Source organism: Leptinotarsa decemlineata, unplaced genomic scaffold (assembly GCF_025532065.1).
Source record: "Leptinotarsa decemlineata unplaced genomic scaffold, Ldec_3_MD MMD2_tig00026336_RagTag_RagTag, whole genome shotgun sequence".
Lineage (NCBI taxonomy): Eukaryota > Metazoa > Arthropoda > Insecta > Coleoptera > Chrysomelidae > Leptinotarsa > Leptinotarsa decemlineata.
Genome location: NW_027412692.1, coordinates 8,168,464 through 8,194,250, shown reverse-complemented (window position 1 = coordinate 8,194,250; position 25,787 = coordinate 8,168,464). Strand labels below are relative to the sequence as shown.

The 25,787-nt window shown below is 33.6% G+C and overlaps 1 protein-coding gene across 2 annotated transcripts; it reads left to right on the top strand.

The window, feature by feature from the left end:
- Positions 1 to 84: 84 nt before the first annotated feature.
- Positions 85 to 22,514, top strand: LOC111503324 (putative ATP-dependent RNA helicase DHX57). Of its 2 annotated transcripts, none has more exons than XM_023157610.2 (15): positions 85 to 229; positions 2,684 to 5,870; positions 5,928 to 6,042; positions 6,098 to 6,276; positions 7,026 to 7,781; positions 8,699 to 8,873; positions 9,360 to 9,712; positions 10,034 to 10,389; positions 13,033 to 13,306; positions 14,264 to 14,628; positions 15,768 to 15,908; positions 16,105 to 16,286; positions 18,865 to 19,071; positions 19,127 to 19,300; positions 21,867 to 22,514. In XM_023157610.2, exons 2-15 carry the CDS (start codon positions 5,803 to 5,805, stop codon positions 22,239 to 22,241), a joined length of 3,720 nt encoding a protein of 1,239 aa, XP_023013378.1. In that variant the 5' UTR covers positions 85 to 229; positions 2,684 to 5,802; the 3' UTR covers positions 22,242 to 22,514. The 2 variants fall into 2 exon arrangements, with proteins under 2 accessions (XP_023013378.1, XP_074039378.1); XM_074183277.1 differs by lacking the exon at positions 85 to 229 and adding an exon at positions 2,086 to 2,376.
- The last annotated feature ends 3,273 nt before the right edge of the window (positions 22,515 to 25,787 follow it).

The following is a 25,787-nucleotide window of genomic DNA, read 5'->3' as shown; positions in this document are numbered from 1 at the left end:
TCGACTCTCTATCCCATGGGTATCTTGCTCAGATCTAGTGCGCCGCTAATCGCGCTCCACTGCCAGCTTTGACGTAAATATCAACGCACGGAGGATTTTCCGTAATCCTCATAATATCGTGATATCCTCGGAGCATTTTCGGTTATCATTTGATTGATCGATGGTGATTGTATAACGAAACAAGTCAGGTAAACACAGAAAAGTCGGCGTTGATCCTAATAAATACAAGGTAAGCCAAATAGTGACCGGCGTCACTTGTCATCAAAACTGAATGTACATCCAAAATAACTGCACCAAAATTCAGTTACAAAATTTGACCCGAAGTAATAGTCATAAAAACATTGCAAGTTCTATTGTTATTTATTTAGTTTAATTGTTGGTCGATTGACTCTTTCATCTGTGTCACCATTTAACTGAAGAACTACTTAAATAAAAAACAGGGTTGGACTCAGAATAAATGGAGGGTAACTGAACAAAATAGGCCATGATAACAGAGACCTCAGCTATAGGCGAAAAAACATGGCAGTTAGTCATGTTTCACATGAATGTGACTCACTATATCACAGAATACAGGCGATTTAATGGACAACCCAGCCCAGAAGGGTTTTGTATACAAATTAGTACAGAAAACATGATTATTGGAATGATGTTATGAAAAAAAATTGGAGAACAGAATTTTTTTCAAATAAAAAAAGTTACTCAAGAAATATTTATTGAAGCAAATTTTGCACATAAACTTAATCAGCTTTCCAAATTCGAAAATGCATTCCAAATTCGAAATGTTTCACAATGAAACCACAAAGACATGAATTAGTTTCTCATGGTATGGTCACCCATTACATGTATTACATTTCCATTTTATACGATGAGGCTCATCTCTGGTAGGTAATATGTCTCGAAAAGTCCTATATTTCTATGTATCGCCATGTGACCCACTTCACTATTAAGACAAAACACAAGAACTACAGGAAAATCTTTAAGGCGCTCTAAGAGCGGTGCTTGTACGAAAATAGTGATTCACATTGGATTTGAATCGCTGAAGATTAAATCCATTTGGAAAATCGTTCTCAGGAAGTTTATTTCACACAAACGTGGTTCTCCAAATGAAAGAGTTCTTGAACAGTGAAGTTCGAGGTGTCCTGAGGTGAACCTCAAAACGATGAGCAGTCACAGTCCGTCGCGTATTTCTGATATGTACCGCTCTTGGTGGAATCAAATGTGCCAAGTTGTGGAATTGGCCGCGGTGGTAGTGCGCCCGACTCACGATCGAAAGACCGATTCCTGCCTCGACCAGATATTTTTCTCGAGAAAATTTATCTGGTTGAAGCTGGGATGATTCTGCAACCGTGTTAGAAATCACACTTAAAAGGAAAGACCTCGTTAGTCCTTAGCTCGCACAAGTTCTCAACTTCTGAGAGTTGTCGTTCGTATGGGGGCGACAGCTGATTAACGGAAAAACAGATTTTTTTTAACTTGAACACTTCCCGTGAATGTATCTATAGAAGACAGAAATCTCCAACCTTTCTTCAATGTTCCAGACTATCAAGGTTGCAAGTGATGTTCACGTCTCCAATCAGGCGGATGGCTCTTTTCTGGATGGAATCCAGCAGCTTCAAGGTATTCATTGCGGCGGAACTCCATACACGAGAATAATACTCCAGAGAAGGTCTGATCTGATATTAATAAAGCATCAAAAGTTACTGGGGTGTTTAAAGTTTTCTGGTTCGGAACAGTTTTCCATTGATTACATATACCGCACGAAAATTATGAAAACATTCACTAAGGAAACATGAATAAAATGCCAAAAAATACATGGCCACCATTATTTACTATTCCTATCTATTTCACAGCCAGATTATATCATGTCTGCCTCATCAGGGGCGTCCATGGGTGAGAAGTAGGAAGGCGGATGCCCCTCCCTAGAAGAAGAGTCACACGTGCCGCTGCTGTTGGGCAGAACAAAAAACATGTCAGTCCCGATCCCTATCAAATAAAACCAGACTTTTGTGACGGAGCGGGTAGAATGTAGTAGAAGTAGAAAATTAAAAAAACATAGCAAAACAGCGACGCAGCACTAAAAGAGACGAACCTAGCACCTACGAGAGAGGGCACTGCGGACGCTCCGGTACTCCATCTTCTTACAGTCCATTGCCGGCTCCACAAGGCCTGTTCCTCTTCATTCAAAAAAGATCTCGCTTGCAACAGCATCAAATCGATACCCCAACATACTTATATAAGTATACTGTGGCCATACACAGTACCTAATCAAGCGGGAGTTACGGAAGGTTTCGATGGTTTCGTTCTTCAGTTCAGTAGTCTTATGCCTGACTGAAAGCAACGTTATTCTGGGTATTCGAAAATAGAACTTTAATCTCGGTAAGTACCAATGATAATTTGTGTATTATATACAATTTTTACTTTTTATTTTTGTGTCGACAGCGGCTGTGAATTTAATCTGTCCACGATGATTTTGAATACGTTGTCAACCCAATAAAAAAAATTGGTACCTTAATAAGCAAGATTGACCATGGGCGTCAAATTTCAGGATGGGTCAAAAAAATGTATTTGTTTATATTTCTCAACCTAGAAAAACCAAGTTTGGCATTTTGTTTTTATGACATCAATAGCGACCTGCGTTGGATTTTAGGGTTAGGTCAAAAAAATTTTGTTTTATTTATTACAGGAACGACGAAAAGGAAAGAGTCATTAAGTGCTAATGACTAGTACCACTACACTTAGTGGTAGCAGTGACGATGATAGCAATAAAACAGGTCCAGCTGTGACTTCGGGTTCTTTGTTTCCACCCGAAACAGCGACGCCGTGCTCATTCACCGAGGGAAATGAACTTTGTTTCCACCCGAAACAGCGAAGCCGTGCTCATCCACCGAGGGAAATGAAAAAAAAATGAAGGTACAGATCCTTCGGCTACCGATAGCGATGAAAGCAACATTAATGATATCGGTCGGTTCGTAGGTAGGTTCTTACTACTGTCGACTCAGGTGATGGAATTGCGCAAAGAACTTTCTCTACCACCTAAAAATCACAACTTTGCTATTGATGCCACACATCTGAGAAGAAAATTTAACCACGAATGGTTGAGTATGTGTCACTCGTGGCTGCCTTACTCATATAGCAATGAAAGGCGCTTTTTGCAAGTTCTGTGTCATTTTTCCGCCCAGAGTTCCGTAAAAAACAAATCGTGAAGTGTAAAGAAATCCATGCACACAATCTGTAAATAACGTGTTAGAAACCAGTGGCATGATAATGCGAGTAAATCGGTCAGAATGTTTATGTCCTCGATATCGGCAGGCATTAAACTGAGAAATTTTCCAAACAAAACATTTGAGGAAAATAAAAAACAATATCTTCCATTACTCTCTGGTACTCAGTACTTACCGTTGTATGGAAATCACCATAATAAATGGATATTTGAAGACCTTTGCAAGCTCTGAATTTATGCAGGATATAAGTCACAAGTCACAAAATCCTCTTCCTCGGTGCTATGGCAAATACATCATTCATTTGTATCGTATCCGAGTACGTGGAAAGTAATCCAACCCTTCACTTATCATGCAAGGTAATGATTTGTCTAGATGTATATAAAGACATTAGCATAGCTTGTAAGTTGTAGTTTTTGTCATCTCCTGATGACGATGATGAAACGCGCGTCGAGAGACATTATTTTTGTTCTGGTTAGGAAAAAATGTATTTTCTTCTAATTTTCATAGGGTTCACTATATATACTAGGAATCAAAACATTCATATAGCAGCAGAGACCTTCAAAATTCATATCTATCATCACTGATTTCGACAAATTTGGATTGAGGAATTCAATTTGATCTCCTCTAACATTTAAAAATGTTTTTTTTTTCAATTTGCCGTAGTTCAGTTGTAAAACAACATAACAAACATACGATTATTACTGAAGAAACTATCAATTATGTGACCGCTTCTTGTTGGATAAGTAGGTAACTCTCACCTTCGAGCCAATTATAGTTAATCAGATACATAATCACTAAGTACCTCATATGCCAATTACAGATGAGCAAATTCATAACTTTGCAGGAGTGTTTCAATTATGTCAAATCGCAAGTAAGCCAAGCCTTGAGAATATATCTACTTCAAAACGTTTACTCTACATTGTGTTTTGAAATACTCTATGTGTCCAAAAAAAGGAAGGCCAGCGTGGACAAGTTGGCAATTGGTGGTAAGAAGTCATCATAAAAAATGAGAAATGAAACTTCCTGTGTGTTTATACTACTTGTATTTGTAACTAACGTTACTGAAGTTTCATTCTACCAGGGCATTTTCAAACGAATACAATAAATATAGCTTACTCTGTTCCAGTGACCTTCAAAACTGCGATGTTAGGCGATACAAGTGTTGATAAATGTATACTTTATATTTTATGGAATAACGGATAAATAAAATAACTGAAAAATAAAATCTATGTCTACCACAGTTTGAAAATATTCATTATGAGTATAAAAAACAATAAGTAGGAACTCTAATAAAAACAGACTCTATGCTGTACTTCATGTATGCTTTATATACTAATGACATTTTTGATAGTTTGTGGCTTACGAGAATTTAGCCTCTATCGTTACTTTTTGAATTGAGTCATGTATTATCTCATCTTATTTTTATCATTAGTATCTCTCTCTCTCTAAAGTTTCGCGAAATATCCAGTACCAAAGTGACAGGACGGCCGGTCCAATAGTCATTCTGTCTATGAATGACAGCGACAGTGAAATTTCAGTCATAGAAAACAGGAATCTAAATACAAAAATGATTAAAGAAATAACATGAACTATGTTTCATAACTGAATAAAATTATAGAAAAGAAAAAAGATTTTTCTATCCTCAAAAAAAAAACAGATCCTATCATATAAATTTGTATGTGCCTTATGTCCTAAATTCTACCTATGATATGTGAAACCACTAATAAACCGCCACCACACAAAACTCAAGACAAAAGAGAACGGAAGAAAGTGACATCATCAATGAGTATATTACAGAAGAGGAGAAGAAAATAAGAATAGCAGACTGCGCAAGGCGGGACAAACTGCATCCTCTGATAAAAAAAACCACAGTCAACACAAAACCCGAACAAAACAGTGAGAGAGAGAGAATAGAAAATGACATCTATAGGTTTGTTCTGGTTCTACAAAATTCAGGTTCTAGGACGTCAAAATCATGCGCAGTTGATATAGAGCGTTCTGGTTTATTGAGGATAATTTCGGACTGATGAATCCTCTGTTCTGGTTTCGACTGCGAAATGATCCTAAACTGTTTTGAATCGTCCCGAATCGTACTTGCTCTCGGGGCTGAACTGTTCCCGTTGCTCATGCGCATTCGTGTGGAAATTTGTTTGGGCTGTTTGCTAGGATGTTTTTTATTTATTTGATTTGAATAATTGATGATTGAGGGTAGATAACATTTGAACTGACTATAGGGATACGCTACATAACAAAGTGGACATGATTAATAGTATTTTCTTGTCTTCATCTCTTCATATATACGATAGGTGGCACAGTGGTCTCCTCAAAAGCGTTCTGGTTTAAACAAGTGTCCGAGACTATTTCGGACTGTTTGAGATTATTTGCTTGTATGCACCATGTCTTGCGCAGTTTCGAAACAGTTTCGGATGAACCAGAACAAACCTATATATGACATCTCTGTGATTTCAACTTCTAACCTCATTTTTAGTTTTCTTGTAGTTGAGGCTTTAAATTTTAGACAATTTTAGGCAAAATTACTTTATACCTAATAGCTTACAGAAATTATCATAAATTTGGAGTAATGGACGGAGAAAACACTATAAATAAATCTGATTTTTTTCTTAGAGAGATTCCAGATGTGAAAATTAGGTACGATTTTTCAATATTGTGTAATAATTGAACTATATTGCTTTTCTTATTTTCCAGCCGTGATAACTACCCTTTAAAAAAAACTGTCGTAAAGGAAGAACTCCAATTTTTAAGGCTTAATGAGGGGATCCAAGAAAAAATAATGGAAACTCTGAAATACATTCATGGCCCTGTGAGGATTCTTCATTTTGAATATAGTGATTTCTATAATTTGTTCTCTTTTTCAGGAATTCAAACTTAAAGATGCATCAGCTTATGAAGAAGAAACATCAAATCTTTTAAAAAAATATTGGGTTGGTCAAGGAAGTTTGGTTGTTAAAGGAGGTTTTGATTTTTCCCAAAGTAAAGATGAGCCCACTGATGAATCGGACAGATTGAAACAGTTCGGACTCATGAGGCTAGAAAGGTTGGATATTGATAAGTGTTTGAAACCGATGGTGATATTTTGAATCCATATTCCACATTTCTTCAAGAGATAGAGAGGAAAACTTTATTTAGCAAAGAAACAGTAATTTCTTATTGAAAAAGTATAGTCATTTTAATATAAATACAGTATCAATACGAAATGTATGGTTCAGCAAATTTTGAAACTTTATGTTGTCCACTTTGTAAAGAAAATAATAAATTGTATAAATATTGGATAATGAATGGGTGGTCAACTCAATGGAACTAGTTCAGTCCTAGAAAATTGTTAGGTCTCCATATAAATAATTCCCAAAACTGGAAAATCCAACAATACCAACGACTACTAGTTATGATGGATAACGCCGCAGCTGACATGTGAAAACATTTTAAAGTGACGTAAAATTCTGTGTGTGTGCAAAAGCAAGTGAACATATGTCTTTTTTGTGGTAAATGGAAGGTTTTTTTGGCAATTCAGCAAAAATAGTTAGACATGCAAGTTACGCATTGTTGTAAAAATATTTTTTAACTATTGCTTTTCCATTTATCTAATTGTCACTCCAAATATATAAATATTTATTTTATGGATTTTCAAATTATACGAGAATATTTTTTATTTTACAGAGAAACTGCTCTGAGAAATAGCTATGTTACTTATAGACAGAAAAATTCAACGTTCTATGAATTTGACTATTAGATATGACTTTATCGAAAATCTAAACTAAATGTAACCTCTCATTGCTTTCATTTTAGTTATGGATTTCATAAAAATCACTGCATAGAAGCTTTCAACTACTGTAGAGGTGACATTGAAGATTGTCTTTATTTGTTATATCACAAGTATTTCAACTGGGATGGAACGCAAAAAGAAATAGATCATGGTTTATCAGAAAAAGAATTATTAGAACAGAGAGTAGATGAAAGAAGTTCCCTTGAATCAATCTACGAGAATTCATTCAAAGCCAAAACAAATAGTGTATGGATCCTGACCATGAAATTGGATTACCTCATAAGTATCTTTCACAAGATAGAAATAAAAAAACCTAAAGACAATAATCAACAAAAGAAAGAAAAATGTAGAAACTTGTTGAGAGGAAACTGTAAATTTGGCAATAAATGTAGGTTTTCTCATGAGATAGAAAAAGTTGAAGTCATTCCAAATGCTCATCTGAACAACTATTCGTTTGATCTTGAGATTAGGTTTCCTCATAATACAAAATATCCTTACGAACCCCCTTTGATATTTCTGAAGACAAACGCTGTCCTCCCTCCCCTTTTAAATCTTCATATCTGCAAAAGATTGTATGAGGAAGCCAAATTATTAGCTGAGGATGGAATACCTTGTGTTTATACAATCACTGAATTACTTCAAAACGAAGAAGCAATTAAACAGCATCTGAAGGAAGATGTAGACTTTTTGAAACATAATCAAAAATTATTTGATAGGAGGGAACCAAAAAAAGAAAGAACTATCAGGCCCAGTCACTATGAGAAAGGAATAACAAACAGGTGAGATATTTTTTTACTCATTTTGAATCCTTTATGAACCCTAATAAAACGAGTTAATTCCTCTTGAGAGTTTTTAAAATAATGGAAACGTATGAACCCCAAAAAAGACTTACCAAAATATAAGTAATTTTTAGTAAACATATTGAGCTTATCCATGAATTATTGAAAATTATTTAACTATACTAACATTCCATAACACTAGGCAATACATTCTCAGAAATATTACATTCAAACAAAAACATTTTTGTTAGGTTGTCATTCTGTATATTGTGTCACTTTCTTTTTAAATCATACACAGGCAGCTAAATGCTCATAGAATAATGGACAATGTGTTTTATTCATTAAAGAAACTTCCTGCTAATTTGATGCCTACTTTTTTGGAATTATAGTATATATAGTGATTATTTTCATTTGACTTCAACTGTATCCATCAGAGTTCAATTTTTATAGTTCATATTATATGAATATTTCCAAAAAAATCTATAATATTGTCTTTGTTGAAAGCAAAAATTATTTCTTATAGATGAGACTTGGAATGGGAAAAGTTTATTCGAAATGATACCTAAAATTATTTCACTCATAATTATTTTGTACAAAATTTTGATATATGTTTCATTGGTCCCTTCAAAAACATTTATTTATCTGTTTACTTCATTTTTCATTAGGCAAGTCGAATCTGGTATTCTGCCTTCCAAAACAAAACTACTAAAATGATTAAAAGTAAAGTTTATAAAATATATTTCATCAAATTCTGAACATCTACTCTGAATTTTTATGCACCAAAGAAAACCTAAATAAGAAAAATAAAGAACAACAAATGGAGGTTTTTGTACCAATCAAATTCAATGCCAGAGGTTCCAGTTCTATTTTTCAGTCTAAATCAAATTTCGCTTTGACAAAATATAAATATTCTACAGGTCCAATAAAAAAGTTCAGAGCCTGGAAGAACTGAAAAAAGAAGACAAAAAAATCGTGGATGCTTTTCTCGCCAGGGTGAAAGAGGACAAATACAGATTGATGATGCAAGGACGAAAAAATTTACCCGCCTGGAATTTGAAAAAAGATATAATAAATACTATTAGCCGATCCCAAGTGAGTATTGAAGCGGTTTTATTTTGATTTTTGTTGAAATATTTTTGAACAGCAGCTTTTAAAATATGAAGTTGTTCCTGTAACTGTAAATTAATAATGTGAAGTTATTATTCAATACATATTGAAGGGGTCTTGCATGCTTTTTTATGGTTAGAGTTATGTACGTGTCAGTCACAGTACTGACATAATAAAGTCTTACAGCTCATTTTCACTCTACAGTTCACATAATAATTTTCTCATTGCAATGGGTAGATCTCTGGTCATGTACTTGTATACTAACCAAACAGTCGCTCTGTCGCTGTCAAGCCTTGTTCCATGTTAATTCAAAGATTAACAAGGTCTTACCTTTTAACGTGCGATTCCTTACACTGTCCCTAGAGACAGTGCTTTAGTTCCGGTGTGGAAAAAGAATTTTCATTAGATTTATTTCATGCCAGATTTTCCAATTTCACTTATATTTATATTATTCATTCAGTATATTTTCAGGTTGTTGTTGTTAGTGGTGAAACAGGCTGTGGTAAGAGCACCCAAGTGCCTCAGTTCATCCTTGACGAGTGGATGACAAATTACAATGAAAATAATGACCATATAGAAATTGTTTGCACACAACCACGAAGGATATCAGCAATCGGTGTTGCAGAAAGAGTCGCTGACGAAAGAATTGATAGAATAGGCAATACGGTAGGGTATCAGATCAGATTAGAAAGTAAAATATCATCCAGCACTCGACTGACGTTTTGTACAACTGGAATATTACTTAGGAGACTCGAAGGAGAACCTACTTTACCGAACGTCACTCATATTGTTGTTGATGAAGTTCACGAACGAAGTGAAGAGAGGTGCGTCAAAGATAAATATTATTTCATTCACTTTGAGTTACATGAGTAACTTTTTTTGTTAGTACAAGTTGAATAAACATATTCAACATTATTGATCCACAATTTAAAAATGGAGATCATCGCATATCTCAAAAATTATCCCTTCTTCAAACTAAACGTATGTTTCTCAGAAAATAAATTTATCAGTATATTTATGACTTATCAAACCTAATTTCTCATTACAAATGGTGCAATAAAGATCAAATTTGAAAATTTCATCAACTTTCAGAAATCCACAAAAAGTTTTTTTCCTCATTAATAAAATTGTATTTTGTTTTTTAGTGATTTTCTACTATTAATACTGAAAGAACTACTTCAAGTGAGACCTGACCTGAAAGTGATTCTCATGAGTGCTACTATGAATGCTTCATTGTTCTCTGAATATTTTGGTGAAATCCCGATTATTAATATCCCGGGAAGAACATTTCCAGTCGATCAGTTTTTCCTTGAAGATATACTCGAGACAACGGGCTATGTATTAGAGGAAGGTTCGGATTACTGCAAGAAGTTCAAACAGGGTTCTGAGGACATTGACACGATGATGTCTTCTAGTGAAATCAATTATGCCAATGCCATGCCTAGAAATAATATTAGAGATGAGAATTTGGCCATATCTCAAGTTATGGCTAGATATGAGGGTAGGTATAAATATTGCATTGAATTGCTTCTATTCTCTATGTTTAGCAGTGGGAAAACTATTTTATATATTGTAATATTCAGAAACAATTTTTTTCATTCTGAAACTTGGAAATTACAGTTTCAGACCCGAAGCCTACAGCTATTTGGATCATTTCATTAAAAAAAAAATATTAATATAAAAGTATACCATCAGAATTCAAAATCCATTACACTAATTCTTTAAGCAATGGAAAGAAAAAGGTGACTGGATTCCATAAAACAAAAATAGATAATGGAAATATCGCAACGGATGTGGTCTTTTTATAAGATGTCACACATAAAATCATGGTTGAAAACAAAATACATCACAGTAACTGTGGGAGGCCAGGATGGACCAATTCAGACTGGAAAACTCACCGAACTATACAAGATAGGACCGAACAGAAATTTTGGAACAAGTGGAGGAGCACATATTGAATATGTGCACGGACTACATGACACCGAAGTACACCTTTAGCACAAACTTCACGGACAAAATCAAGGGCCGTGAAGAGTGGAAGACCATTAGTTATTCCAAAAACATGTTTGGAAAAAACACCTGGTATACAGATGAATCGAAGACCAAACATGGCACGGGAGCTGGAATATACCGAGCGGATATAAATTTTAACTACAGCTATCCGCTAGGACTATACACATCCGTCTTTCAGGCGGAAGTGTATGCTATCTTGCAGTGTGCAAGGCTTATTAAATTGAGACCTCAAAGAAATGAGCGGATCACTATTTTTACAGACAGCAAGAGCGCGCTAGGGGCTCTGACAAACCCGAAGGTGACATCAAAACTGGTCTGGGAATGCCATGAAGAACTGAATGAACTTGCAAACAGGAACAAATTAACTTTGTACTGGGTGCCAGGGCATTCAGGAATCACAGGTAATAATAAAGCTGATGAATGCGCTAGACGCAGATCATCAACTTCATATATAGGTCCTGAACCAGCTCTGGGGGTACCAAAATCATTGGTAAGAAACCAGATTAGGACATGTACCAATAAGAAGCACACAAAGTACTGGAAAAAGTACCTGGCAACAAACACAGTAGAACCTTCATTAGGGAACCGTCTGAGAAAAGAACCGAAGAACTACTTCAATATAGTAGGGATAATTACAGGATTACTAACCGGTCATGGTCCGCTTAGAGGACACCTGAATAAAATGGGGTTGTACAACGGAGACCTCAACTGCAGATTATGCAACGAAGGGATAGAAACAGCTCTCTTCAAATAATGGAAAGAAAAAGGTGAATAGATTCCAAAAAATAAAAATAGATAATGGAAATATCGCAACGAATGTGATCTCTTTATAAGATATCACACATAAAATCATGGTTGAAAACAAAATACATCACAGTAACTGTACCAAATACTTCTTGAGAATTTGGAAGTTTCAATTCTCAATAGTTTATTATTAATTTAACATTTATTACAATCATACTATCTTAACGCCTCAGAATGCACTTGCTAAGTGGTCATTGCTTGTTCGTAATTTTTTGGACAAAAACAACACCATTATCATGTCTCAGCTACTGTATCACTAGATTTGGCCCCCGTGACTTTTTTCTGTTCCCAAGATTGAAGAGACTCGTGAAAAGACGACGATTTAGGAGATAAAAACCAAAGTGTTTTATATCTGAGAGGAACTACTTTGAAGGAGACAAAATAGAAATTGATGAATAAATAACTATTTTGTTAGAAAAATGAAAATTCGTCTTATTTTTGAACAGACACCATATGATAGGGAAATTCAAACTCAAAATATCTATAAAAAATATATAAACATGTCCAAAAATTGAAATGTCAAATTTTATATTTTTAAGCTTGTCTGGCAGCTTGTTATAAATTATTTCACCATTATGCAAGATGTAGCGTTTCCCAATTTCTGTTTTTGGTCTCTATGGATGTAATTTCTGAAATATTCTCATGTGATTATTATGTATGAAACGATTTTTGTGGAGGTAAAAATTGCCAATTCATAAAATGAATCCAAATTCAATAACCTAACAGATAACTATCAAATTAGATTATAAAAAACATTATAATTTTTATATTTTTCAGATTGTGGAAGGTAACAAATACCCAAAAAAGGTCGATAAAAAACTGTTTTTTCCTCCACAAAAATGACTTTCGTTGAATATAAAAAACATTTTCCATGCTTTGATTATGAAGTTTTGACCTACATATATCACTCTACTCTAGATGTAAGAAAAGTAGAATGTTTTGAGAGCATTGATAGAAGATACGTGTTTAATAATTGAATAGAACTGGCAGATACTCGATGAAAATCCATATTAAAACTAATTAATACAGTTTATTGTATGATTTTCACTATAAAGGGTTTTACGAAAACCGTGACACGTGTTTTGCTATACAATAGATTTCTCAAGCGTAAACTTTATAGTGAAAATCAAACCATAAACTGTAATAATTAGTTTCGATACATGTTTACATGTTCTTAAGACGAAACCCAACTCATGTTCACTTCTGACTGCTCTAGATCAAATGTGGCGAGCGGAAGTTTTATTTTGTATTGAATACAACCCCAAAATCTTTGTCTTCATTACATTGTTGAGGGCTAATACAAATATTGATACAATTGATGATTTAGGTTTCAGCACCAGAACCTGCAAGAATTTATTTATGATGGACGTTGAGAAGATAAATTATGAATTGATAGAGCATGTGCTGTGTTGGATAGTTTCTCGGGAGAATTCCTATCCAAAGACGGGTACTATCTTAGTATTTCTACCGGGAATTGCAGAAATCACAACTTTGTACGATCAGTTGGCTGTTCATCCAGATTTTGGAACTAGATCTGGAAAATATGTACTGCTTCCCTTACATTCTTCTTTGACAAGTGAGGAGCAGGCAGCTATATTCAAGTAAGACCAGGTGGGCTGTTGGTTGTATTACAGAGTGAAAGGGAGAGAGTTATATGTTTGAAGTGTAAACACATACATCAGTTGATTGATTCTGAGTATATATTTAAATGTATTTAGGGTTCTTAGAGATAGCTATATATGTTCACATTTTCTGTTACATAACATTACTTTACTTGTCGTTTTTATTTCTCAGCAGGAATATTTCAATAGATAGATGTCACGAGAATTTGAATGTTTGTAACTACAGTTCCTTATGTCAGTAACCGTTGTTGTCCTTAGAATTACAATACATAGATGTTGTAATATTTGTAACTACAGTTCCTAATGTCAGTAGCCAATATTGTCCTTAGAATTATAATACATAGATGTTGCCCACTCTGTGAACAACATCTGCACGGTCCGTGGTCCTCTTGAATAATTAATATCAAGACTAAAGTCAAAATTTCAAGTTGAAGAAACAGAGGTTCTCTGTTTGAACTGTGATTAAGCGGAAGAGCAATTGAATGATGACTCGTCATGATCACTTAAATGAAATGAATAAAAAACACTTTTGTCTAAATACCACTATTATTATTATAGATTTTATTTATACGACTGGTTTCGGGTTCAACCCCATTATCGGTAGTATAAATAAAATCTACCAGTGGTATTTAGACAAAAGTGTTTTTTGTTCATTTCATTTAAGTGATCATGAATTACCATAAAGTAAACAAGTCATCAGTCACATATACTCGTCCTAATGTAAATTGAACTTCGCCTTTTATCTTCATATAATAAATAAACTGTACCTGATTAATTCGCTTTAAATGTATTAGAAGATAATAAAGACATTATTATTATTATATATGTCACTACTCATTTTCCAGCAACAAATATTATAATTTGAAGCTTCTTCTGAGCTTGTTCATCAATTAAGGACAAAACAATTTTATGAATGTACAATCCTCAAATTTCCAGAAAACCCAAACCTGGCCAAAGAAAAATCGTTTTATCGACCAATCTCGCTGAAACTTCCATCACTATCGACGACTGTGTCTTTGTTATTGACTCTGGCAAGATGAAAGAGAAGCACTTCGACCCGAACAGAAATATGGAGAGTCTGGAAACGGTCTGGGTGACCAGGGCTAATGCTCTCCAGAGAAAAGGACGTGCTGGAAGAGTTATGAGCGGAGTGTGTGTCCATCTGTATACGAATCATAGGTTCAAGCATCATTTCCTGCCACAACCTGTGCCGGAAATTAACAGGATTCCTTTGGAACAGTTGGTATTGAACATCAAGGTCCTGCCCAATTTCGATAATAGGGATGTGGCTGACGTGTTGGGTAAATACATTGCTTTTTTATAAAAAAATTCTCTTTCATGTTCAGGAGATTTCAGTGAAATAAATGACAATATTTGATGAACTCATTGAATTTTGAAGAAATTTTATGAATACATTTTTTGCAATTTTCGTCTCTAATTTGATAATGAGGTCAAAATTTAGAGAAGAAGCATAACAAACTATCAAAAAATTTTTCTTCAGACAAACCAAAGTTCATCACTTAAAATCCACTCGAATATACTTTTAGGCCACCGTAAGATCGTACATGATAGATAGATAGATAGATATGTTTATTCATCACTGAAGTTTTACAAGATACAGCATATAAACTTGTCTCCCTAAAACTTATCGGACTAGTCAGACATACAACAAATACAATTAGTATAAAAATAAAAGCATAAGCTACCCTATACCAATTTATATATACTATGAACAGAATGCTAAGAACTCGTCCATTGAATAAAAGGCATTTGAACATAAAAGATCAAACAATTTTGATTTAAATAATTTAAAGCTCTCAATTTCACCCATTAGTGTGACTGTGTGATTATAGCAAATAATTCCCTGATACATATATGAATTCTGTCCCAGTGATAAGCGAGAGAATGGCAAACGTATACAATTAGCGTTGCGTGTAATATAATTGTGGATCATAAAACCCCTCTCATGACTGAAGTGCCGTTTTTTTACCTCAAGAGTTATTAAATATATATATAAGCATGAAAGAGTTAGAATTCTCAAACGAACACAGATTTCTCTACAGCTCTCTCGAGGGTTGGCTCTCACCATACATCTTAAAATTGTTTTCTGTATTATAAACACCTTTTGAATATGTGCAGAATTGCCCCAAACAATAAGAACATAACTCAGTGTGGACTGATTATGCAATAACTTTCATTTACCTCATATAATTGTACTTTTAATGTGACTAACGTTGTGCTAAGATATATTAAGTTGTTTCAATAGTTTTGTCCATTTTTATGAGGCTACTTTAAACTGTAACATCTCCGTGAATACTCATTAAATTTATTCAAAATAAGTGTCATTTGAATCAGTACAATTTTGCCAATGCAACAGAAGTCAATTAATTCCTTCAGATTGAAAATCTGACAAAATGAATCAAATTAAATATTATTTCAGGGTCATTTATTGAACCACCTTCTGAAGAGAATATAGTAACTGCTATAAAGAGGCTTAAAAACGTTGGAGCCTTGGATAAAGAAGATAATCTGACTGCTCTGGGTCATCACTTAGCAGCATTGCCAGTTGACGTAAGAATAGGTAGGTGTATTATTCAGCAGTTTCGGTATTTTAAAGAAAAGATGGTATTTGAAAAAACATTTCTATAATAATCAAACTCAAAGCCGGTGGTCAACCCATTCGATATTCCTATAGAGTCTTCTGTCGATCCCATAGATGGCGGAGCAGGCCTTACAGGAGAGAGTCCAACCTTCCTACCTACTTATGTGTTTTTCAGGAAAACTGATCTTGTATGGAGCCATATTTGGTTGTGTAGACGCCGCCCTTACAATGGCTGCATGTCTGAGCTCCAAATCCCCCTTTGTATCGCCTTTTGGAAAACGGGAAGAAGCCAATAAGAAAAAACAGTCTTTTGCTTCCGGATTCAGCGATCATATCACTACACTAGTGGCTTACAAGGTAATGAGAAAATAATTTGTTAATACTTTCAATTCACATTATTGAATATTATTAGAAAGGTTTATCTTTTCTAATGAACACTCAAAAAAATAATTGAATAAACATTTAGATTTTTAAGCTATGGAAAATGAAATAAAAGCTAAAGGTAAATCAGTAAAATCGTTTGTGTAGATACTCGACCAGTTGTCTTGTTTAAGTAAGACTTAAAGTGAGATTCATTGAATAAAGAAAGAAATAAATACATTTATTCATTTATGGACCAACTACATGGTATCGAACATGTCAACTTATACTTATAAATATGTAAACAAACAAACATGTAAATATACATTTAATACATATAAACATAGGACCATAAAATACAGATGTATATACATATATGTATAAATAAAAATGTGAAAACGTATAGATGTACAAGTGTAAAAATGTAAGATTAAAACATAAAAGAATAAGATTATTTACACACAGATATCCACAAAAACTCAATCAGCGAAATACTCTTGTAATGTATAATAAGATTTAGCCAATAAGAAATCTTTCAGTGATTTTTTTAATTCGATATTACAGGCCTTCATTAGATTAGGGAGTTTATTATATATTTTTACCCCAGCATAAGTTGGCGATTTTTCAAATGTGGATGTTCTGTGAGTCATTGTTATTAAATTTGAAGCATTTCTAGTGCAATATTGATGGTGGTAATTGTTTATTATTAGCTCATTTTCATGCTTTTTAATGTGTAAGCCACTTTTATAAATATAAATGCAGCAAACTGTCATAATCTTTTTACTCTTAAAAATTTCCCTGCAAGAATCACGTGGCTTAATGTTGAACATCATTCTAACAATTCGTTTTTGAGTAACAAATATCCTATTTATTTCTGTAGCATTTCCCCATAACGTGATGTGAAAAGATAGTGCAGAATATACTAATGCATAATAAACTTGGATAAGTATATTCTCATGAAGTTCATACCTCAATTGCAGAATTGCGAATTATGATTTGGATAGTTTTTTAGATAAACCTTCAATATGCTCAGACCATGAGAGTGATTTATCAATCATTACACCCAGAAACTTAGTGGAGTTGTGTGTCTGTAGGACTTTACTATCGATCAAATTGTTCTTATTGAAATATATAATTTTTGTTTTCTGTGCATTTAGCATCAGTTTATTGGAATGACAATATTTTGTCATTTCACTAATACAGAGTTCGACCGATAAAATCATATCCTCCATAGATGACTCAGCTATAGCAAATGTTGTGTCATCAGCAAAATTGATTAGATAAAAGCGCCTATCGATATTAATTGGGAGGTCATTGAGAAAAAGTAAGAAAAGCAATGGTCCCAGAATTGAACCTTGCGCTACTCCAACATCAACTGAATATCTTTCTGACTCAACACTATCTATTTCTACAAAGAATTGTCTATTTGATAGGAATGAAATGATCCAGTCAAGAATATTTCCTCTAATGCCAATATTATACAGTTTGGAAGCCATAAACACTTTATCAATACAGTCGAAAGCTTTAGACAAGTCAAAGAAAATTCCTGCCACGTGCTTCCTATTGTCCATATTCCTAGATATGAAATCAACAAAAAGGGTAGTAGCAGATTCAGTTGACTTGCCCATGCTAAAAATCATAACTTAACTTTGATGTATGTAAGTATTGTGTATATATGTTATATCAACCAGTGTAAATTGAGTGAAAGAATTTCTAGTTAGAATTTCTGTATTACAAACGGTCGTTTTTCTTGGGAAAATACAAATGAAATGTGATGGAATTGGCCGACACTTAGTGTTACTTGATTAAGTTTAGAAGAAGTTTGAAGATATCTATCGTAAACGTTATTGCTGAAATGCTTTCTTGACGTTTAGGAAATAAGTGGAAAACAACCTCCTAGAAAAAATTCTCTTACCACAGCATTCTGGTATTATTTACAAATGATGTGAAGTGAACAAATTTTTAAACTCTTCTTGTTGAACTCCAAGGTATTCAGTATTTGTTTGGCAAAGCATTAAGCTATATCAACTATAATGGAGCATTCCTCTCCATTCCTGTATAGTGTTGACGAGATTATTTCTGTGCTCGACTGACAGACTAATAGTTCAAATGTTGTCACCATTGAACAAGAACTGATCAAACTGTTGAGTTTTGAAATGGATGTTCTAGTGTCTATTGTCAGATCTGCCATTTAACAAAAGATACTCGTACACATATTTGTATGATGTCCATTTATTTTCTAAAATAATAATAATAATAAATGTCATTTATTGGTGAATACCAAAGGGCCATCCACCGAAGTCCTTCAGCCAGTGTACAATTTTAAAATATTTGCAGTGATTTTTACATATGCTTACATAATGGATACTTAATATATACATACTAGATACATAATACATTAAATTTCTGACAAAAAAAAATTATAAATTATGAGAGTGATTTCATGTTTTCCCAAATAGTTTTTTCCGGGTATTTGAATTTGGATGGTTCTCCTTCGGCTCTTTCCCTACATAATGCCTGTAGGGTCTCCAAGTTTCATTTTTGGCATTATTTTTTCATTTATATGTTATTTCAGAAATTCCTAGACGTATACAAGAAAACCAGGGTTGGAGCAAGAAATTTCGCTTCCGAGAATTATCTCTCCTTCAAAACTCTCACCACCATCGGGGACATTAAGCATCAATTTCTAGAACTATTAGTCGACATTGGATTCGTTTCCGTGAATCTTGAACGGCGAAGAAAGCTGGGTTACGATAACGTATATGAAATTACAGGACCCGACGTAAGGAAATGTAGCTAGAAACCAAATGTTGTATAATTTAAAATTGTCATTTCAGTTCAATCGGAACGGAGAGAACATTCGACTTCTGACATCTGTTCTCTGTGCTGCCCTCTATCCCAATGTAGTGAAAATCTTAACACCATCCAAATCTTTTATAATGAGTGCGGCGGGGGCTGTGCCTAAAGAGAACGAAGCCAAAGATATGAAATTCACTACCGCACAGGAAAGGGTAAGTGACAACTTTGTCAGCGAAAAAACTTTTCATTATAGGTTAAAGATAGATTCTAATTATGATTGAACTGACCCAGTCCTTGATGATAATTAGTAACACTAGGCAACGGAAAAACAGATTTTAAAACAGATGATAATAATCACACTTCAATTTCTATATGCGTTTCGCTAACACAGTAGCTTCCTCGGTAGAAATGAATGAAAGATTCAATAAAAATCGTATACTTATTAGGTATCTTCAACTTAGTTAGTTTCTTTTGACGGGTTTATTCTATTTCGTGTTCATGCTTGTTCTTTTTTACAGCATCCACGTTAGTTTTTGCGCAAATTTTTCTGTTTGTAAATCATTATTTTGGGCTCAGTGTTGAAGCATTTTGTCAATTTCGTCAAAATAAAGCTGCTTTATGTATATACTGTTTCAGCTCGACTTACTTTTTATAATAAAATGAGTAATTTTTCCTTTAAAGTTCTTAATTTTCATGTCGTTGATATGAGAAATATGGTCACTCTTAGATGTAACATAGGGGAAGTACACTTGGAAAATGTAAAAATTGAAAATTTGGAGAAAAACAAATTCTTAGGGCTCTTCATTGATGAAAATCTAAAATTATATTCCCATGTCGACTACTTATGTAAAAGACTAGCAGCAGGATGTCATGCAGTGAGAGTTGTTGCAAGAGAGTTAGACACTACTATCACAAGATCAGTTTATTTTGCACAAATTGAGTCCTATTTACGTTATGGAACTCGTTTCTGAGGAAATTGTGCACAATTTCGTTTCAATATGGTATTCTCTCTACAAAAAAGATCCATTAGATATTTATGCAAGGCTAGCTATAGGGATTCATGCCCCCCATTATTTGTGAAGCAAAAAATTCTGACCTTAGTATGTCTTTTTATTTTGGAAACAGTGTGTCTTATCCACAAAAAATATAAAAATCAATTTAATACCACTTCAACTTATAGTACACGTCAGTATTACTTCATTTCCCTTCCAACACCTACGATATCCCTTATCCCTTAAAATTCTATTATTTTCAATAGCAAGAAGTTATTTAATCACCTTTCCTTCAATTTAAGGCGAATATATAACGACAAGAAATTCAGAAAGAAAGTAAAAGAGTTCCTTGTTGGGAGGCCCTATTATAGTGTGGACGAATTCTACCAAGGTTCTATCGAGTAATTGGCATGTAGATTTGTGTAAACAAGTTATTGAAATGAACATGAAATGGCTATCAATATTCATTACGTAGCATTATATATTTACATTTACTTAATATTCATATATTCATGTACTTATATTTGTATCTGTTCAGCTGGGCTTAATATTGTTCTGTCTATATACTCTGCTCTTGTCTCTAAGCATCATTTTATAGTTTTTATTTGTTAATTGTCCCAAATACATGTTTTACTTTATTAGACTTTGCCAATAAGATGTTCAGATCTTGGGTAATAAAGCATATTTTGATTTGGTTTGATTCTGTTTTTATGTAACGAATAAATATATTTGCTGTGTGTAGTGCATTTTCTGATGCTCATTAAATAATAACATATTTGTATACAAAAAACACTTTTTTTTGACATTCTAGGAAAAGCCCCTTAAGCTGGAGAATAACGAATGCAAGTTTTACCAATTTTCTCACTGCAAAGTAAATTCAATAAAGGGGAACAAATCAAACGCATTTGATCACTTAGAAATAATCCTAAGTTTTTAAATGTATTGATTTCTGAACATTCCAATAGGTTGAGTATTGAAACTTTGTCTTCCAAATGCAATACGTCATAAACGTGATTGAATTGGAATCCCTCTGTCAAAAGATGATTTGAAAATGTCTTTCCATTCAAAAAAATACTTTTATGTTCTTTCATTATTTTGGAGAAAGTTTTTCCGGTTTGGCCAATATAAATTTTGGGACAAGAACCACAAGTCAATTTATATACTCCCGATCTATTGGACACTGGAGTTTTATCATTATTGTTTTCAATGAATTTACTCAAAGTACTATTGCTTCTGTAAGATGTGCAATATTCTTTGTTTTTTAAAAAACGACCGATATTAGTAGGATCACAAAAGTAAGTCAGAGTGACATTATAAATATCATTTTTTAAAACTGGATAGACTTGGTTCAGAGCCTATTTTTGCAATTTTTCAGAATGAATTGATTCAATAACATCCACCTCTCAACTGTTGTTGACAGCAATTTGTTTGATGAAAATCAGTTCTCTTTGAAAATTGCTGTCTGAAAGTGAAACATTCAACAGTCTGTAAATCATACTATTGAATGCTGCTACTTTATTTTGATATGGATGTAAATATAAATTGTGTAAGATGGTTTGCGGACAAACGTGTGAACTTTCTAATGAAAAAATCACATTAAAGTGTTTTCTCAAATACGTTATAATGGATTTTCATCAATTATTGGTCAGTTATATCATATCTTCTAACATATTTGTTTTCAACGGGCCTGTAACTCGCAAGCAAGCCAACCGCCAAGTAATTCACTGTGGGGCTTTCTTGTGCGCCATGAGCAGTGAAAGTATTTAGTATTATTTTTCTGTTTCAGGTCTTCATGCATCCAAGTTCTATAAACTACACTGTCAGACACTTCCCAAGTCCCTACATGGTTTATCAAGAGAAAGTGCAAACTAGTAAGGTGTTTTTTAGGGACTGCACCATGGTTCCTGTGATACCGTTAGTTCTCTTCTCAGGATACGACCTTAATATATCAGTTCAAAATGGAAACACTTACGTGGTACTGGAAGATGGATGGATACTGTTTCAAGTGGAAGAACACAAGATTGCTGAACTCGTAAAGTTAATAAGACAGGAATTATTTGACCTCCTTGAGGAGAAAATAAAGGATCCTCTATTGAATTTGTTGCATCACGATAAGGGAGAAAAAATCATTTCAACTATTCTAGGTTTGATAAACTCCTGAGTGTTATACTGCCAAAGTTAGTTGTAAATAATACCTATTTATTTTTTTACAAACGTTGATATTTTTACAGAATGGATGTTAATTATAATGTGATTGGTTGTACAGAGAAATAATAATTAATTTTTAATAAACCGGAGATGGTTATAATGATTATCATCTTTGGCTTTGGCGTGGCAGTATTGTTACATTTTTGTAATTTATCTCAACGATTATGGAGTAGTATTTTGTTATCTCTGTTTTTATCAAATAAAAATATCTTTATTTTGAAGGCGATTTCCAACTTTTCATTCTTGTAGGCAAAATAAGGTCATATATGGATAAATGCATGTGCTGAAATACCAGGCAAGAAAGCATATTGAAAGAGAGAGAGAATATGCTTTATGGTCCAAGAAAGTACATTCTTATTGACAAAGCTTGTAAAATATGAATTAATATATCATATAATATCAAGTTAATAAAGACACTGTAAACTGGTTGAAGAATGGAAAGAACCGAAAACGTATATAAATTTCCAGTGGAAACATATAATAAATATAAAAATAACATGAATTTTTATTTTCTCAAAAAAATATTTATTCATAAATTTCTATTTTGTCACCTTTAAAGTAGTTAGCCTCAGATATACATCTGTGCCATCTTTTTTTCCAATCCTCAAAGTAGTTATGATATGCGATTTTTGGAATATCTCTGATCTCACTCTCTGCGATTCGGTATTTATCTCTTCAATTATTGCAAAACCCCACCCTTTCATGAGTATCTTCCATCTTGGAGACAGGAAAAAGTCGCGGGGGGGCAAATCTGGTGAATACGGTGGCTGAGGCATGATTAGTGAGCAGCAAAACACAAGCACTACAGGAAAATCCTTAAGGCGCTCTAAGAGCGGTGCCTGTGCGAAAGTACCGATTCACATTGGATTTAAATCGCTGGAGATTAAATTTAGTTAGAAAAACGTTTTCAGAGTTTATTCCACATAAACGCAGTTCTCCAAATGAATGAGTTCGGGGTGTACTGAGTTGAACCTCAAAACGATGAGCAGCCACAGTTCGTCGCGTAATTCTGTTGTGTACTGCTCAGGGTGGCAAGTCATTTGAACCTCCCCTGTTGAATCATATATATATAAAAATGGATGTTTGTTGGTAAGTGATAAACTTCTACATCGCTCAACCGATTGTGATGAAACTTGACATGTATGAGTAATTTTTCATAGAGGTTTTTAGGCTATCAATTTTTCTGTAACTCGCCACCAGATGGCGCTGTGGAACAATTTTTTTAAATCACTCTTCTATTACCCTGCACACGCCTATGTTTTCTGATTGGAACATTGGAATAGCAGCGATAAAGCAACATAGTACTAGTTATCTATAAGAGAGACAAATCTCCAGTCATTCTTCGATGTTCAAGACTATTCAAGGTTGTATGTGATGTTTGGGTCTTCAATCAGGCGGATGGTTCTTTTCTGGATGGAATCCAGGAGCTCAATGGCATCCCTAGGGGCAGAGCTCCATACACGACAACAAAACTCTAAAGAAGGTCAGATACAGATAATTTATTCATCGTTGAAGTTTTTTACACAATGGTACAAGACTTATCAGACTAGTCAAAACCATATATTACTCATAAAAACATAGAATTATATATATATATATATATATATAGAATATATATAGAAGAAGAAGAACTCAGTAAGAAGTGAGTTGAGCAAGGTCAACAAACTTCTGAACACGTAACAGCACACCTTGATAATGACAAATGAGATTTTGTCGAAACGTCGGTGAAATTAGAGATAATATCACATACACGGATCAAATACCCGGAAAAACCAGTTCAGCATATTCCTATCCGTGAAAACTTCAGATTTCATATATATATATATATATATATATATATATATATATATATATATATATATATATATATATATATATATATATATATATATATATATATATATATATATATATATTAATGTAAGTTACAAAAAGGATTTGAAGCTTTATGACTTCTATTTGATTATCTGCAAGCGCTTTCGACAGCTGGTCGTGCTGTGTATATATATGCATGTATATATATATATATATATATATATATATATATATATATATATATATACATGCATATATATATGCATCAAACAGTGAGGTACTCCTCTATGGTATGAAAAGTATTTTCATTAAGGTAATTGAATAATGTTGTTTTGAAGGTATTACAATTTTTTATTCCGGCAAAGATTCTATTGAAACGGTTATAACATAGAATTCCTTGGTATTGTGGAGAATTCTGTCCCACACTAAGCCTAGAATATGGTAAGCGAATATCATTTTTATTCTGTGTTTGGTGTTGGTGAATTTCACTACTTTTCATGTAGGTATCTTGCTCTTTTTTAATATTCATAATTAGAAAATAAAGTGACGGTAAAGTTAGAATTGACAATGACTTAAAATAAGCTTTACAAGATACACTATTTCGAACTCCCATCATGCATCTGATGATTTTCTTCTGAGCAATGAATACTTTAGCTTTGTAGAGCATCAAAAGTTGCTGAGATGTGTACAGTTTTCTGGTTCTGACAGCGCATACGACAAATTTGCGACAGGTTAATCAAATGTATTATGTTAGCAACGATAGTTGTTAAGAGCTCGTTTTAGAAAACGTTTCTCCTCATAACAATTTTCAATGTTAGCGAAAAGTTATTTGCTTGTCAGTTATGCCTTGAGGAACGTTTTCGATGGCCCACCTTGCATTAACAGGAAATTGAACAACAGGTATCAACAAATGAAAATGAGTCAATAATAATGATACATTAGGTGGGAAATTTCTTTTGAATCTGCAACTACATATTTAATCCAAACTGAAAAATCAAGGTCATTGTCTCATTACGAATCTATTCAAAATACGACAAAAAATTTCCATAGTTTTCAAGGAATTCCATTCAACTTCAAATTACTACGTAGTCCAGTCATCTTAGTAAAAATTAGTTGGGTAAGTACCTCGTAATTTGATATACCCAGCTATAAACTCGTAGAAGCTTGTATTTTGACATCTTAAAAGTTGTCTCAAAACCTACATATGATAAGGTGTACGGCACTATTAAAATCCAAGGTCATCCCATTTCCTAAAATATTTCGTTTCCTATGGGTTCTTCGCAATATGTATTCATCAACAATATTTTAGAGAAATGCATTTCTTACAAATTTTGTTTCAATTTTTTTACATGTTGAATTGTTTTCGAGGTAAATAACCGGTAGTCAGTCAATATTACTACCAAACAGGCCAGAGATGATTAGGCTGCACTCATTATTGAAACAGCAATTGACGAATGAAAACCTTAAAAACTGTGTGCTTATAATAGAAAATATTGATTTACTTGTCGTTGGATTAACTTGCAGCAGCATTTGAGGGGGAAAAATGTCCAGTGTCCGGTTCAAAGAATATTTGAGAATGGAATCGAAATCTTGTTGGCAGTCTATAATGCTTCAAAATCGGTGGGATAGTATCGCTCATCTTCGTTATGCACAATATGTCAAGTCTATAAAATTTATCAAACCT

Bases quoted from the DNA above. Each gene is read 5' to 3' on its own strand.
- LOC111503324 (XM_023157610.2), top strand. From the start codon at position 5,803: ATGGACGGAGAAAACACTATAAATAAATCTGATTTTTTTCTTAGAGAG. The intron at 14,629-15,767 runs GTAAATACATTG...ATATTATTTCAG, and splicing joins GGATGTGGCTGACGTGTTGG to GGTCATTTATTGAACCACCT. The intron at 19,072-19,126 runs GTAAGGAAATGT...TTGTCATTTCAG, and splicing joins ATGAAATTACAGGACCCGAC to TTCAATCGGAACGGAGAGAA.